Genomic DNA, 17,849 nt, shown 5'->3' with positions numbered 1-17,849 from the left:
ACAAAATTATAAAAAAATCTAAAATCCTAATTTTGTTCTTCATTTTTTGTTATAAATCGTTGAAATATAAATAGAAATGTTCAAAATTAAAGTATACCATTCTCCATTTGTCACACTTATGATAAAAAATCATCGTAATGCGAAGAAGATGAGAATAGGGCAGTTTGGGTACTCCAAAAAATATTACAAACTGAGATGAGATTCAGGGGCCATTTAGATATAAAAAGTTCATCAAATGGACTAGCAAGCTATAACCTAAAAGTTAGGGATTATAATTAATTTTCCCTTATTTTTATGTGTAAGAAAAGAAAAAAAAGCGAAGTCCAGTCAGAACTCAGAAGGCTGTAATTTGGAAATTGGAAGGAGTCCCAATCTTTCGAATCTTCTTCCAAATTCCAAATAACTGTGTCTGTGTGAGCTTTAGATTCTCATCCATGGCCGAAGAGGAACTTGCGAAACCGAAACCATCACCTCATGTAATCTACTAATCTCTCTGTTATTGACTTTGATGTATTCTTTTTTGCAATTTTTATGAGTTATAATTCTTGCCAAAAGCATTTCTTCTTGTTTGGTTAATCCCAGCAGACTTCATATCTTCATGGAGTCTGAATTTGAATTTTTTATTTTATTTAATAAATTGCTAGAAATTTCAATTTATAGAGATTTTATGAATTGGGTTTTCCACACTGTTTCTTCTTTGGGTAAATTCCTTTGATTTTTAGGAGTTTTTTTTTTCGCCCTTCTTTGGGTGAGTTTCACATTTTTTTTAAACTTCTCAAAATTATGGGGTCTCTGTAATATTTTATTTGATTGATTGGTTCTGGATTGAATTTAACTCAGTTTCATCTATTGGAATAGTTCTTAGAGGTTCTTTGCAAAAGTTCTGGTAAAGTAAGGCGATTTGCTACTGGTACAGAAGCAGGATTTGCCTTATCTTTTATAAACCGGAAGCGGGATTTTACGGTCCCTCCCGCTTCTTATATAATGGCTGTTAAAGAGGATGAAGAACCCATCATTTTTGGACCTAATTCTGTTCTCTTCAACTATGGTGATGGTTGGAAGTTACAGACAGATGCAGAAGAAGGTATATTTTAATGGGATTTATTAGATTTTTTGATATAATGGCTGTAATTGGGACCATCACTATTAGTTAGTTGCAAGGACTTTGACATTGGTTTCTTTCTTTCCCAAAGCAGGTCTTGAAAAACAGAAAGAGATGCAGCCAACATATAAGCAGGCCCAGCCTATCATGGTAAGTTTACTCCCCTCACTTTTAGTTTGGTTTAGAAGGTATACCTGTTATGTGGAAAGGAATAATTGAAATGGAGTCATATCACATTGTCACTGGTCATCAGAGATCAGAAAGACCCAACACTTGTTGTCACCATTTTTGTTAGAGCGATCACAATGATATCCAGGCTTGAGACACTTAGGCTGCTTAGTGAACGCTTTTTTTTTTTTGAAAGATAATCGGGGTTAAGGTAGACCCAAACCAGCTACAACCTTAGGTACAAACGACCACTATTATCTTGACTCAGGATAGTTGCAAGATCACTACGATACTACCCCGGATTGAGGTCAATACAACCAATAGGACTTTGAAAGGAAGCCAACAAGTTGGCAATTCTATTGGATTCTCTAAATACCTGGCAAAATGACACTTCTTGAAAAGAGGACAGACTTCTCATAATGGAGAGAATCAGATGGTGAACATGCCAGGGAATGCTCCACAGACTATTTAGGATATTGATGACCAAAAGAGAGTCAAATTAGACTTCAATTTTCCGACATTCACTCCTCAAGGCCAGGCTCAGACCCTCTTGAATCCCTTGCAGCTCATGATGTAAAACTGATCCACACATCCTAATGAATTCTTCTGAAAACTTTAGGAGGAGGGCTGAAACTGTTCTGGTGGATACATTTGCACTGCTCACGCCACAGTTGGTATATGAATGAACAGAACACAACTTGTTTCACTGAGGCCACTGCATTCGAACCTTTGAAGTTTGATTGCACCCACTCCAGCTATCCCTCCCATGATCCAATAGCTCTGTGGATCAGACATCTTCTAAGGATTTCAGTCCTTAAGCACTTGGCAGACTCACATTGCATGAACATATGGCTGGTGTCTTCATCTTGAAGCCTGCACATGCAGCAGGTATCATTGTTTATGGTACCCCAGCCTTGATCTTCAACAGAGTTTTCAATATACCCTTCAGAGCCAGCCAAGCAACAAAGCTTTGCCTTGGAATTCTAGCCTATTCCAAACTAGATGAGTCCAACTAGTACTAGCAAAAGTGGGAAGAAGAGCCTTAATAGTAGATTGCACTGAAAACTTCCCATTTGAATTGCCTTTTGACACCACTTTGTCTTCTCCTCCATGAATGGGAATGAAATCCAGAAGGGTGGAGATACTTTGGAGTGCAGATTCAGCCCCTTGAGGGATACACCATTGCCCCCCATTAATGAGAACTTCAACATTTGCACTAGGCCCCAGCTTAGAATCAAATCTCAACTCATCTCCGAGTTCATTCGAGAGGATACCCAAAGGATGCCAAGGCTCATCCCATAACTTGGTAGATCTACCATTCCCAATTAGGTGGATAGTGTTAGAAGCTGCAATATCTCTGGCCTTGAGGATCTTTCTCCAGCTCCAGGAAACTTCATTGGGAATTTTCAACTTCCAGAAGTTCTTTCCCCTTATCAGGTGGTCCCTAGTCCAGTTGAGCCACAAACTATTCTGTTTTGATGCCAGAATCCAAGCAAATCTGGAAATAGCAGTTGAATTCCACGTTCTAATGCCCATTATACCCAGGCCACCTTCTGACTTAGGCTTACATATACCATTCTAGCTCACAACAGTGCTCTTCTTGGAGCTAACAGGGCTAGACCACAAAAAATTTGAGTACACCCCTTCCAACTCCTTCACAATTTTGCACGGAAGGATGAAACAACTGCTCCAATAAATTTGAATACCGAGGAAAACTGATTTCACCAATTCCAACCTGCTTGCATAGGACAAGAATCTCACCTTGCAGGACTGAATTCTCTGGGTCATCCTATCAACAAGCGGCTGGCTTACCCTATAAGATAATCTCAAAGAGAGAGGAGGGAGTCATGGATACCTGACTGGAAGCACACCATTTCTGAATCCCAAGCTGTTGAGGATTTCACTCTCAAGGCTTCTATAAACTCCAACAAGGAACATTGAGCTGTTGTCCAGATTAACCTCAAGGCCTGTGAGCACTCTGAAATCTCTCAACACTGAAGAAATTGCCTGGCTGATTTGTTGTTTCTTTCAAAGAAAACTAAGAGGTCAACTGCTAAGCAGAGGTGGGTGATCGTCTGCTTCTTTAATCTTGGGTGAAGATCAAGCTCCTTCTCTTGGACTTTCCTTAGAAAAAGGGGTTAAGAGCCTCCACGACAAGCACGAAAAGATAAGGGGACAAGGGGTCACCCTATCTTATGCCTCTCCTTCCTTCAAAGTAACCTGTGAAAGATCCATTGTTTAGCTAACTGAGGATATGCACTCCTGGACCCAACTAACAAATTTCTGAGGGAAACAAAACACCTTCAAGCTTGAGATGATGGCTTCCTAGTCAACAGTATCATAAGTCTTTTTCAACTTGACTTTCACAGCTCCCCTTGGGCTTGTGTTCTTTCTTTGGTAGTTCCTGACGAGCTCATGACCCAAGAGAATATTTGTCTGCTATTCTCCTCCCCTTGATGACTGCAGATTGATTAAGACCTACAAGTTTGTGGGCCATGTCTGATCCTGTTAGTGATGATTTTAGAAATTATCTTATAAATGACATTACTGCAGGATATAGGATGGAAATCATTTAACCTTTTGGGCATATCACCCTTGCAGATCAAGGATATCATTGTGGCATTGGTCTCCTTTTGGAGTTTTCCACTTCTGAAAAAGCTCTTGATAGCCCTTAGCAAGTCTCCCTTGATGATATCTCAGGACCTTTGGAAGAAGCAGGCATTAAACCCGTCTGGGTTCAGGGATTCATAGTAGGCCAAATTCCTTTTTCTATTCCACTCTCTCAGCCTGCCCTGGACCTCCTTGATCTTGATTGTAAATCTCTACAAATGGTTCTCTTGTTAACTGCCAAGCTTCTTGAATCACCTCTAAGAACCCAGCAGTGTCCACCAGACAAGGGCTATGGTCAGAGATACCACTAGAAAGAAAAGTTCCGTTTGAAATCTTGAACTTTTCCACCTACTCAGAATTGACAAGGATTCTGTCAAGCTTAGACCAAATATTACCAGACTTCTGCTTGTTGTTCCTAGTGAATCTTGCCCTGAAGCCTTGAGAGCCTCCAAGCAGCATTGATTCAAATAATCAGTAAATTCTCTTGAGGCTTGAACATTAATTTTCCTCCCCCCATACTTTCTCAGCTTGGTTTTTAACACAGTTGAAGTTTCCAGCAATGATCCAAGGCATCTTCATGACTTGAGCAGTGGCTTCCAACTCTTCCCAAGGCCTCCTCTCAATTCTTTTATTGTCTCCATAAATGACTGAAAGGAAGAAGTCTTTTGATGCCTGTCGAGTTGACCAAAACATGTAGTCTTTGATCAGACTTACTAACCAGCAGAACTTTAACAACCATAGGATCCCATTAGGCCCAAATCCTGCCATTAATGGCATTGTCATAGTTATCTATCCTCCTCCACGAGGGACAGATTCTATTTATGATTCTAATTGCATTCTGCTTCCTAACCTTGGTCTTAACCAAATCAACAATAGCGAGCTTATTGCTTTTTATTAGGGGATGTTTTGGATCTCCCACTCCTCGAGATAGTGTTACAACAGATGATCATATTTTCCTTGAAATCAATGTTATAAAGAATGATTAACCCCTCATTGGGATACATATTACAATAAATGAACAATTCCGGTTATCTTCTCCAATGAAAACTTCTAAGCCTCTGGTTGCAATTTGGTGTCGCCTTAACTTGGGAAGATACCAGTAGGGTGTCAGCTAAGGAGCCTTCAACGGTTAAGTTAGATCTTAGTTAAGTTGCAGAGTAAGAAGAAGATAAATATTATAAGAGTATTATGTATGGCTTGTGCCTCATGGCTTGAGTGGGAGAAGTCTCCCTTTTTATAGATTGGATTCATTGAAGGAGGTAGCAAAATCAGTTGAAACCTCTCTCCCATGTTATCTTGCATTTATGGCAGTTAATGCCCATGATGTTTTGATGATAATGAAGACCCACTCCTCATGGTTCTTGTAACCTACATGAGGAGTGACCTTAAATGTGTAATTGACTTGATTCGGTGCCTACTTAGTTTTCAAGTTAACTCAGTCAAGTTATGTAGTCGGGGTTCCTTTAGGGCACTATGTGTAATTTGTGCTACTTGGGTAGCTTAACATAAGAGTATCTCTTTAGTTTTAGCGGAAGTTTCTCCTTTGTTTGATGGTTGTACCACCTAGTGCAGCATGTTTGGATGAGGATTAGCCAAGGAGGCCGAACCACTTAGGTGAGTACGTATGGATGAGGGGTTGGTCACGGAGGCTGTTCCACTTAGTGAGCACGTATAAGCCAACGAGGCTGAACCATCTTGTGAGCATGTATGGATGAGGTTGGCCAAGGAAGCCAAACCACCTAGAGAAGCAAGTAAGGATGAGGGGTTGGCCTAGGAGGCCGAACCTCCTAGTGAAGCAAGTTCGGTTGAGGGGTTGGCTAAGGAGGTTGAACTTCCTAGTGAGCATGTTTTGGGTTTGATCTGATCCATTTTGATTCAGGTTGACTTGGGTTGTATCGGGTCATTATGCCTCAATTTAGTAACTTTACTAATCTCGACGAAAGTCATTTTTTATATTCTTACAATGCCTCCTCTTAGGATTCTAGATCTTTTATTAGATCTTGGATTTTAAGGACCTTCTAAATTTGGGTTAGTAAAGAAAATATGCTAGGATATTGGTCGTAGGCTTGGCACTTTGTTGATTTTTTGAGTTGAGGGTTGTCCCCTTTTAACCCGTTTGAGATAAAATTTGAATATTTGATCGTTGACTAGTCGTCAACCACTTGACTTGGGAGTTGCCCTCATTTAACTTAGCTCTCTTAGTCGTAGACTTTTCATCGTGCCAACTTTTCGAGTTTGTATACTTCCATGCAACTCAGATTTGAAGTCGTAGGTTTGGTTGCCGTGTCGACTGTTTGAGTTGGGATAATTCCATGCAACTTGGGATTTGAAGTCGTAAGATTGGATACTGTGCCGACTCTTAGAGTTGGGATAATTCCATGCAACTCAGATTTGATGTTGTAGAAAAATTGAATTTATTGAGAATTCTTGGATGATCATTACAAATGCCCCAATAGTGGTATTTATAGACTAACTATCCTATTACAAGAATAATCTAGAACTTCAAGAATATTCTAGAATAATAAACCAACTATCCTATTGTAGAACATTACAAGAATATTCTAGAAAGTTAAGAGTAATCAAGAATAATCAAGAATATCCTATTTTCTTGATTCTATGAGATCAGATTTCCGGATTCTTCTACACTCCCCCTCAAGTTGGTGCATAGATGTCAATCATGCCCAACTTGCTTATCAGATGTTCAAAGTTAGGTCTAGCAAGCCCCTTAGTCAAGATGTCGGCTGTTTGCTGACTAGAAGGCACAAACGGCAAGCAAACCGTTCCAGCTTCAATTTTTTCCTTAATGAAATGTCGATCAATCTCAATGTGCTTCGTCCTATCATGCTGGACAGGATTGTGAGCAATACTTATTGCAGCCTTATTGTCGCAGTACAGCTTCAGAGGAAGTTCCACAGTCATCTTGAGTTCTTCGAGGATTCTGTATATCCACAATACCTCACAGATCCCTTGAGCCATTGCTCTAAACTCAGCCTCTGCGCTACTTCTGGCAACAACATTTTGCTTCTTGCTTCGCCAGGTAACCAAGTTTCCCCACAAAAAGGTGCAATACCCTGAAGTAGATCTCCTGTCATTCACTGAACCTGCCCAATCTGCATCAGTAAATACCTCAACACTCCTTTGATTTGTCTTTTTGAAAAACAGACCTTTTCCAGGAGTAGACTTTAAATATCTCAAAATTCGGTAGACCGCCTCGAGGTGTTCTTCATAAGGTGCGTGCATAAATTGACTAACAACACTGACAGAGAAGGCAATATCCGGTCGAGTATGAGATAAATAGATTAGTTTTCCAACCAATCTTGGTATCTACCAGTATCAACAGGAACACTTCCCTCTTCCCAAAGCTTTACATTGGGATCCATGGGAGTCTCAGCCGGTCTGCAACCACTTAACCCGATTTCCTTCAAAAGATCAAGAATATACTTTCGTTGAGAGACAACGATTCCTTTCCTTGAACGAGCAACTTCCATGCCAAGGAAATATCTTAGTGCTCCCAAATCCTTGATTTCGAATTCTAAAGCAAGGCTCTTCTTCAATCTCTCTATTTCGATCACATCATCACCTGTGAGAATAATATCATCAACATAAACTATTAGCACAGCAACCTTTCCTTCATGAGAAAACTTGAAAAACAAGGTATGATCAGCTTGTCCTTGAGAATATCCTTGTTTTTTGACAGACTGTGTGAACTTCTCAAACCAAGCCCTTGGAGACTGTTTGAGACCATACAGGGACTTTTTTAGTTTGCATATTCTTGAGCCAAACTTCTCCTCAAAGCCCGGTGGACTATCCATGTACACTTCTTCCTCCAAGTCACCATTGAGGAAGGCATTCTTCACATCTAGTTGTTGCAAGGGCCAGTCCAGATTAGCAGCAATAGATAAAAGTACTCTCACCGTGTTTAATTTTGCAACAGGAGCAAAAGTCTCAGAATAATCAATGCCATATGTCTGGGTGAATCCCTTTGCCACCAACCTAGCCTTGTATCTTTCCACTGAACCATCAGAGTTGTACTTCACAGTGAAGACCCATTTACAACCCACAGTGGTCTTCCCAGCTGGCAATGCCTCAACACTCCAAGTATTGTTCTTCTCAAGAGCTTTCATCTCTTCAAGTACTGCTTCCTTCCACTTTGGAACCTTTAGAGCCTCCTGTACACTATTAGGAATTTCTACACTGGACAATTGAGAGGTAAAAGCAACAAGAGATGATGACAATTTCGAGTATGATACAAATTTAGACAGTGGATGACTAGTATAAGATCTAACCCCTTTACGAAGAGCTATAGGAATGTCTAAATCAGAAGGCTTAGACTGACTGTTGGAAAGAGAAAGAGAATTACCTATAACAGACTCAGATTGTTGATTCGTCCTTGGTTCAGAATCATGGCTGTGCTGTAGAGTCAATTCGTCTTTCCTTTTCTTATGATTCTTCTTCAAGTAAACAATCTCTTTCCAAGTTCGGTCACCATCCTTGAATCTATTATCATGTTGTGACATTATAGTAGGTTGTTCCTTATTTTCGGTTTCCAAAATTTGTTGTTCAGAATTCTGATTTTTAAATTGTTTTTCAAATGTAGGTCTAGACTCAGGGGAAACATCACTCATAATAGGAGGATTTTCAAGGAATGAATCTTTACCATTTACTGTAGGTGCAGAGATACTAGACTCAGATTCTTGCAAGAGAAACACATCATCTGAGAGAAAAACATTGCCCGAGTTAAATGAATCTTCCTTAAAAATCTCCCCCTGAAGATGAATATCCTTAAAATATGGTTATTTTTCAAAAAATGTAACATCCATTGTGACAAAACATTTTTTCGATATCGGGTCAAAACATTTATAGCCTTTATGAGTTGGGGAGTAACCAATGAAGACACATTTTATAGCTCTGGGCTCAAGTTTTCCAATTTTTCGATGATCATGAACAAAAACCGTACAACCAAATATTTTTAGAGGTAGATCAGCAGAAAGTCTAGTAGTTGGAAAACAATTTGTGAAAACTTGGAAAGGAGTTCGAAATTGTAAAACTTTGGAGGGCATTCTGTTTATTAAGTACGCAGCAGTTAAAACAGCCTCTCCCCATAGATACTTGGGAACTTTAGTTGTAAAAAGTAATGCACGAGCCACCTCCAACAGATGTTTATTTTTTCTTTCTGCAACACCATTCTGTTGGGGTGTATCGATGCAAGAACTGTGATGAATTATTCCTTTTTCAAGAAAAAAATTTCCCAAGGTCGTGTTAAAATACTCTTTCCCATTATCACTCCTGAAAACTTGTATGTTAGTTTGAAATTGAGTCTGCACCATATTGTAAAAATTTTTAAAAACGCGTTCGCCTCTGATTTTCTTTCAATAAATACACCCAGCAGAGTCGAGTATGATCATCCGTAAATGTGATGAACCATCTCTTGCTAGAAGGTGTACTTATCTTATTAGGACCCCAAACATCACTGTGAATAATAGTGAAAGGTTTTGATGGTTTATATGGTTGTGAAGGAAAAGATGTACGGTGGTGGATCTTTATTGCCAAACAACTTAGGAAATAAATGTTTTAAATATTTGAAACTTGGATGACCTAATCTTAAATGCCATAACATAATATTATTATTGGAAACAGAAATAGATTCAAAGCAGGAACTTATTTGTTGAGATTGTCGCCTCGATTCAGATCCATCATTAAGGAAGTAGAGTCCTCCACTCTGTTTAGCACTGCCAATCATCCTGCCCGAGGTCAAATCCTGGAACACACAATGAGTTGGGAAAAAATTAGTTTGACAATTTTGATCACGGGCTAGCTTGCTGACAGACAAAAGATTACAGGAAAGTTTGGGAACGTGAAGAACATCGTGAAGAGTGAGTGATGGAGATACTATAATAGAACCTTTTCCTGCAATGGCTGAAAGAGAGTCATCTGCAATCTTAATTTTCTGATTACCTGCACAAGGATTATACGAAGAAAAAAGATTTGACAACCCTGTCATATGATCGGTTGCACCTGAATCGATGATCCAGGTGCGATCAGGGTTGACACCAATGAGAGCTGTTTTCAGGTAATTACCTTTTTGAGCCAAAGAACAAGTAGGATTTTTCTGAGACTCGAGAATCTTGTACAGTTGGTCTATCTGCTCCTTGGTGAAAGGAAACGAATTTGAAGAAGACTGCTGCTCTTGATCCGAACACTGGCCTGAAGTGCACGCCCCGCTCCACCAGACTTCTTCTTCCAGTTTTGAGGCTTGCCATGAATTTTCCAACAGGTTTCCCGTGTGTGCCACGGACGTTTGCAGTGATCGCACCACGGCCGTTCAGAATGCTTACCATCCTTCTTCACCTCCTCCTGAAAATCTCGAGTTACAAGGGCAGAACTTTCTACTTTCGAGTTAGTAGTACTAGGAACCGATTTGTTGTTAAGCATCACACTCTGCCGTGCTTCTTCTCTCCGAACATCTGAGAAGGCCTCACGAATTGTTGGCAGAGGAGTTTTCCCTAAAATTCGGCCCCGCACCTCGTCTAATTCTTTGTTAAGTCCTGCTAAGAACATAAATACACGATCATTCTCCTGTCGTTTCATGAACCGGACACTATCATTCGCACACTCCCAGACATCATCATAACAGAGGTCTAACTCCTGCCACAATGTCATCAACTCGTTGTAGTAGGAGGTTACATCTCGGATCACCCTGTTTCGCGTGCCAAAGTTTGGATTTTAAACCAAAAATCTGCGAAGAATTTTCTAGATCGGAATACGTATCCCTGACTGCTTCCCAAACATCTTTGGCCGTCGGCAGGAACATGAAGGGCTTGCCAATTGCGGGTTCCATTGAGTTCACTAACCACGCAATAATCAAAGAAATTTCTGATTTCCAGGTCTTGAGAGTCGAATCTACATCGGCAGGTTTTGTCACTTCTCCTGTCAGATATCCAAGCTTCCCCTTGCCTTCCAAAATCAAACGAACGATTTGCGACCATTTCGTGTAGTTTTTTCCATTTAGTCGGTGGATATTTAATTGGAACGAATTCGTGGACCCTTCTGAACCACTAAATGAGATGGAGGAGTTCAGGTTCGGACTTGTGGTGCTTTCCCCTGACACCATTGAGTCCTTACTAGTCGCACCGGTTAAAGCCGTCTTCCACGGATTTTGACCCGCCATAGGTAATCCCTAGATCAGAACCTAGTGCTCTGATACCATGTAGAAAAATTGAATTTATTGAGAATTCTTGGATGATCATTACAAATGCCCCAATAGTGGTATTTATAGACAACTATCCTATTACAAGAATAATCTAGAACTTCAAGAATATTCTAGAATAATAAACCAACTATCCTATTGTAGAACATTACAAGAATATTCTAGAAAGTTAAGAGTAATCAAGAATAATCAAGAAGAATATCCTATTTTCTTGATTCTATGAGATCAGATTTCCGGATTCTTCTACAGATGTTTTAGACATTTCATCATGTCGACTATTCGAGCTAAGTTGCCCTTACCCCCGGGTAACTCTTCAACTTTTTTGAAAGTCTTTTTTCCTTAATGTGGCTTGGGCTATATTTGTTATGTTAATTTTCTAAGACTTGAAAGAGTACAGAGTGAGGATGAATGATCCATCTTTGCTTGATTTGAGATTACCTTGATTGTAGTTGATAGTGCCCATTTTAAGTGTGCTTGAGGATTCGGTTCGTTTTTGACTTCGTAGATTTCTTCTTCATTGTTGGAGGCTTTGAGTCTAAAGCAGATTGCATTCTTTAGCTCGAGATTCTGGGGGGGTAATTAACATTGTTCCTACCATCGAGCCCTTGTCAGTTGATCCATCCTCTAAAAGTCACTATCCAATCTTCGAAGACCATGGTTCTAATGCTGCTTTTTCTACACCCTGAGGTAGTTCTGTTGTTGCTTCTTGAGTTCACAAAGATTTGATGGACGTCGTGATTGCCTATTGGTAGTGTTAGGATCAAGGCATCTTCATGAGACCCATATATTCCTTCCAAATCTGAACAACTTTCTTGATCAGGTTCCTCTTCCCTAGTTACTTTGCTCGGTTTGTTTGAGTTACCACTCCTCCGTGTATTACGTTGATAACGTTCACTCTTTGATTCTGTTACCCTGGTCCTCTTGGGGGTAGAGGGGGAAAGCGTTTTAGTTGTTGGTTGGCATGTGTCTACTTTGGACGAGTGACGAACTCTTGTAGATATCCTTGATCTATAAGGTCTTGGATCATAGTCTTCAGAGATTTGCAATCTTTTGTCCAGTGCCCATGATCTTTGTGAAAGGCACATCACTTCGTGACATCTATTATGGAAGGTTCTAAAACCAATGTCTTGGCCACTTGATAAATGGCTCATTTTGAATTCACTTTAGGATGCCATCCAGTGAGTCGTTGAGGAGTGTAGTTTCGAGCGCCCTCAGGTCTAGACCTCTTTCTCTCTTTTTGTTCCTTCCTTGCTTTTGGTTTGACTAGACACTTTTGTCCCTACTGAGACATCTTCTCTGCTGTTTGAAGGATGGAAGCTATTGTTGGGGTAGCGTTCAACTTGTTTCCTTTTAACTTGACGTACTTCTCTGCCTTTAGCAGGAGATCTTCCATCTTCTCTGGGTTGCTCTTCACTAGAGAATCATAAAGTTTGAGACTGTTGGGGAGCCCTTTTTGATAAGCCATGATTTCCGTACGATCATTGCAATTGTTGATCTGAAAAAGCTCCGTCTTGAATTGGTGAGTGTATTCTCTTATGGTTTCTCCAGTCTTTTTCTTGAGATTAAATAGAGAATCCACCCCTTTCTACTGCTGTCGACTTCCCATGAACAAGTAATGGCACTTGAAGAAGGGGAAGATGCTCTCTTGAGGGTGATTTGCCCCCGCACTGTTGAGTTGAGTCAATAGTGTTACATTCTTTTGGCGCACAAGTTAGACAGTTTGTTGTTGCTCTTGCATTTGGGTTTGAACCCTTTGGAGTTGTACCTACAGAGTCTGAAGGATCTTTGTTTTGTTTTGAGGTGGGTTAGAGGAGCTAGCCATAAGACGACGTGAATGAGAAAGTAAGAGGTTTCTTAAGTATTGCACTACTTGTGCAAGATCGCTTAAGAAAGATGTCTTGCTAGTTTGACTTCGGCTAAAATGAATGAGAAATGAGTGTTGCTTTACAAAGCAGGCCTCTAGGTTGATTGTACACAATGTGTGCTAGGTGAATGTTGCGAACTTCCTTGAAAGGAAAGTTGGTGAGGAGAGGCAAAGGATCTGGATGGTTGAAGACCTTTGAGGGTGAAGAAGGTTATATTTAGGATGGCAAATTGTGAAGAAGAAGGTTTTTGGTTGGTGAGATCTCTGGCTTAGTTCTTCGTTTCCCACAAACAGTGCCAAAAAGTGTGGGGGATTTTTTGGATCTCACATTATGTCAGGCCCCAAAAACTCAACCCGAAATCCCATGATTCCCAAGTTGAATACAGAGATATGCTATTTAACCCATAACATGATAATCATATATAAGACACAAATGATACTTAAATATCATAATAAAAATCATACTTGATTATTGTTCAACAAAACATAGAAGTATTCTCAAACCTCGACCGGCTTAGACATATTTACATATTAGAGTAACGGCACGTACTGTGTCATAGATACAAGATAAAACAACATCGAAAGATTTTTAAACTTAACGCTGGGTCAATAACTCAATTATAATACCCATAATCCTTTCCTGGAAGTTTGGACTGATCATCTATGTAGCCCTGGACTTGAGCTTTCTCTGAAGGATCATCTAAACCAGGTGTGCTTGAAATTGTGTTGTCGTAGGGGTGAGTAACAGGGAAGTTACCTAGTACAAGAATCTTACAATTCAAAATAATAGCATTTTACATGCAGTTTAAATATTCTAGGAATTCGTAAATCATGCATGTTTGATATTCAACACATAATTAAAATAATTGAATACCGAAATATCATAAAACCTAATAGGAAATTGAAACACAATTAAAAATCTGAAAAATAACTATTCATAATATAACATCAAATAATAGTATATTATAATAGAGAGTTGAGGATCACGACTGATGTGAACATCTTAGTCAAGATACGATTACTCCAATACTTCACCAGTGTGGAACCCCACCGTTAGTTCTTGATTCTATAGCCAGCCTCTACCACATTGGGGTAACTGTTTTTCGACTTAGGTTGGTTGTTGACTAATGCCTTAAGAAACGGGCCAAATCAAGTAAGTCATTTTTTCTTGACTACTCTAGACTATTAATAATCATTAACAAGCCATTTTCATCTATGCCAATCTGGTGTGCATGTGATGCTCAATAATCTCTATTAATTATACAACTACCTGCATCTTGTTTTCTATTAAAGATATAAAGGAAATTTTCGGATTCCTATTGTGATGTGTTCTTATGCATCTCATAATATATAAGAATTCAAACAACGCAATTGTTATCCTAGAATAACACATCATTCCGAAAATGTTACGACATGTGATTCTTTATAGGTTTTCACAATCTCTTTAATAAATCACTAAAATACTACATATAGGTACTTGTTTTCTTTTCAAAATGTATTGAAAGTAAGACATACACGTGTCTTAAACACCCAGTCCACTCTAAATGTAAAGCCTCATCTCTTTTTTCCTTTTTTTTTTTTTTTCTTTCGTGTCTTATACGACCATCAGCCGAAACATCTCTCTTTTGTGCCTTACACGACATATGCTGAAGCATCTCTTTTATCATGACTTATACAGTCTAATGACTGAAGCATCTTCTTTCTTTGTGTTTTACACAACAATTAGTCGAAGCATTTCACCAATTGGGTATTTGAAAAATACGGTAATCAATTAAGAACTTGTTCTCATATTTTGTTTTAAATAAAATATTTTTCTTACCAACTTTTTAATTTGAAAATTACAACATATAAAAACCAGCAAGTTAAAATTTGTAAATAAAATTCTATATATGTATTTTAAATGTTAGAATATACATATATATGTAAAATATATAAAATAAAAATAAAACAGCAAGTTTATAAAGAAATGAAAACACATTCGATACATGTATTTAGAACTGCTAGAGCATATATAAAATATGTAAGTTGTATGTGAAAACCACTTGTATAGTTGCTGAATTTTCTTTTTAGTATATACCAAATACATATGAAACATGTATAAAGTATGTAGAAAAATACGTGGAGTACAGAAAAACAGCAAGCTTTAATAAATAAAAATTAAAAGAACATATGTAATACATATGAAAAAAATCAGCAAATTCTAATTCTAAATATGTGTAACACATCTAATTCTATACATTCTTTTTAACAACTAAAACATATATAAGACATTAAAAAAAATCCAGTGAAATACATATGTATATTTTGACAATTAATTTACTACTTTAATTTAAAAGATCTTGATGAAAAACATAAGCTATTATAAAAATGTAAGGGCCTACCTCAAATCAGTATCTTCCTTTTCTTACATTCCTTCCTTTCTCTTAGTGAATGGGAAGATGATGAAACACAAATCTCAGAGTTTTCTAATGAGAAGGATGATAGGTTGGATTTTAAACTTATTTTGTTAAAGAGTTTACTTAGATACCCAAAGTTTTTTATGTAAAAGTTAGATATCAAAACTTCACCCCATAAAAATAAAAAAGACAAATATCTAGATATTTACTAAAATAACTCTATTAGAATCTTCTAAGTATATAGACTTTGGTTAGTTTGACTTACTCAAAATTGGTTGACCAACGCTTGACCAGGTGGACTTGACTTGAGTCAACAATAGTTGACTCGATCAACTTTTTTGACATTGCACTCTCCTCGTGATGTGTTATAATAGATGATCAGATCTCCCTTGAGATCAATGTTACAAAGAATGATTAACTCCTCGGGATACTATTACAATAAATGAACAACTCCGGTTGTTTTCTCTGATGAAGCTTCTAAGTTCCGGTCTTCTCCAATGAAGCTTCTAAGTCTGTGGTTGTAGTTTGGTATCGGCCAAGGAACCTTCGACGATCAAGTTAGATCTTAATTAAGTTGCTGAGCAAGAAGAGAAATATTATAAGAGTAATATGTGTGGCTTGTGCTTCATGGCTTGAGTGGGAGAAGTCTCTCTATCTATAAATTGGATTCATTGAAAGAGATAGTAAACTTAGTTGAAACCTCTCTCCCATGTTGTGTTACATTTATGATAGTTAATGCCCATGATGTTTTGTAACCTTCATGAGGAGTGGCCTTAAATGTGTAATTGACCTAAGTCGGTGGCGACTCAATTTTCCAGTTAACTCAGTCAAGTTATGTAGCCGAGGTTCCTTCAGGCACTAGGTGTAATTTGTGCTAATTGGGTAGGTTAACATAAGAGTATCTCTTTAGTTTAACGGAAGTTTCTCCTTTGTTTGATGGTTGTACCACCTAGTGAAACATGTTTGGATGAGGGGTTAGCCAAGGAGGCCAAACCATCTTAGTGAGTACGTATGGATGAGGGTTAGTCAAGGAGGCCGGACCACCTAGTGAGCACGTATGGATGAGAGGGTGGCTAAGGAGGCCGAACCATCTAGTTAGCATGTATGGATGAGGGGTTGGTCAAGGAGGACAAACCACCTAGTGAAGCAAGTATGGATGAGGGGTCGGCCAAGGAGGCCAAACCTCCTAGTGAGTACGTTTTGGGCTTGATCTGATCCATTTTGATTCGGGTTGACTTGGGTTGTATCGGGTCATAATGCCTCGATTTAGTAGCATTACTAATGCCGAGGAAAGTGGTTTTTTTTGGTTCCTATAGTCAACTCTAACATCAATATGGGTATCCTTACTGATTCTTACCTTTAGGACTCTAGAAAGGTCCTTCTCAGCATTGACCTTCACACTCACCCTAGCAAAAGACAATCTACTTCCTTCATCAACAACATTGTTCATGTATAGTGGTTTACCCACACCACTAGCCACATATCCAAGTCCCATTGGCATCCACAGGTGCTTTGGCAAGTTGAAAAATTTAACCCAAATGGGTATAATGGAAACTTATCTCTTTTTCGACTCTACTAGGGGTCTCATCGCTTTACTAGAAGTAATGTGCGTCTTACAAACCAGGGACCTCTCTCCATAATATCACCATTTCATCCTCCAACCTAAATTGGAAGAACAGTCTGTTATCATTGGAAGAGACCTCCAAGGATCCTTTCACCTTTCAAAGTGTTGTGACTGCATTTTTAACCAGCATGAAAGGAACTTTGACATTGAAGAAGTGGCCAACAAACATTTATCCAACTTCGCAATTCCTTCTTCCAGATCATCCAGGCAGTCAATGAGGATATCCTCTCCTTTGCAAGTTGGTTCAAAGAAAGAGATCTTGGTAAGGCTTCTAGCTGAAGCTGTTGAAGTGAAGAGGTTAGTCCTAGGTTTGGAGCCTCCTCCTTTGGCTATTCCTACGCCTATGAAGCACCTTTTACCTTACCTCCATGATGTTCTCTAGCGATGCCTTTTTGAGGAATTTTTTCAAATGCCCCCCTCCCCCCCATACGGGCCAACTAGAATCTTGCTCTCTACCAAGTTCTTTTTAGGCCTCACGCTTGTAGAACTTTTTCCATAAGGGTCTTTGAGGCCTTGATCCTTCTTCTTAATGGGGTTCTCTTGGGACTGTTTATCTTGAGGCTTCTGCTCTTCAAGCTCAAAGCCCGTTGCGTCTTCCCCACCGTTATATTGCTTTTTTTCAACTGCACGAATTCCGCTTAGCTTTGTCTAGAACTCGTCCTCTTCCCTTTCCCAGGTGTGTTCCCCACCTAGAAGTTCCAAATTCTCGACTTCATTGGCCAAAGAGTCATGGAGTCTTTTCTGGTTGTGGCTTAATCTAGGCATTTGTGGGACCCATCATCTTCTTTTAACAAAAAAGCCCTAGGTCGCTAGATCGCCATGGTCCCCCCTCTCGCTTGTTTTTTACCAATACGACTAAGCAAAAGCTCGTTCTAATA

General features: G+C 39.0%; 1 protein-coding gene across 4 annotated transcripts in view; it reads left to right on the top strand.

The window, feature by feature from the left end:
* Nucleotides 1-227: 227 nt before the first annotated feature.
* Nucleotides 228-17,849, top strand: part of LOC147400288 (glutathione S-transferase T3-like) — a 28,241-nt gene continuing 10,619 nt past the window's right edge. For 2 of the 4 annotated variants that reach the window (XM_086445929.1, XM_086445927.1), the window contains exons 1-3: nt 245-476; nt 859-1,084; nt 1,194-1,252. In XM_086445929.1, the coding sequence (XP_086302055.1) occupies nt 435-476; nt 859-1,084; nt 1,194-1,252 (327 nt within the window). In that variant the 5' untranslated portion in view covers nt 245-434. Of the gene's footprint in view, nt 477-858; nt 1,085-1,193; nt 1,253-17,849 lie in introns of all 4 variants that reach the window. The other 2 variants (XM_086445930.1, XM_086445928.1) reach the window with 2 other exon arrangements.

This window comes from Akebia trifoliata, chromosome 6 (assembly GCF_017979445.1).
Source record: "Akebia trifoliata isolate Shusen 1 chromosome 6, ASM1797944v1, whole genome shotgun sequence".
Lineage (NCBI taxonomy): Eukaryota > Viridiplantae > Streptophyta > Magnoliopsida > Ranunculales > Lardizabalaceae > Akebia > Akebia trifoliata.
Note: the sequence above shows the minus strand (reverse complement) of the source record. Positions and strands in the feature narration are given on the sequence as shown.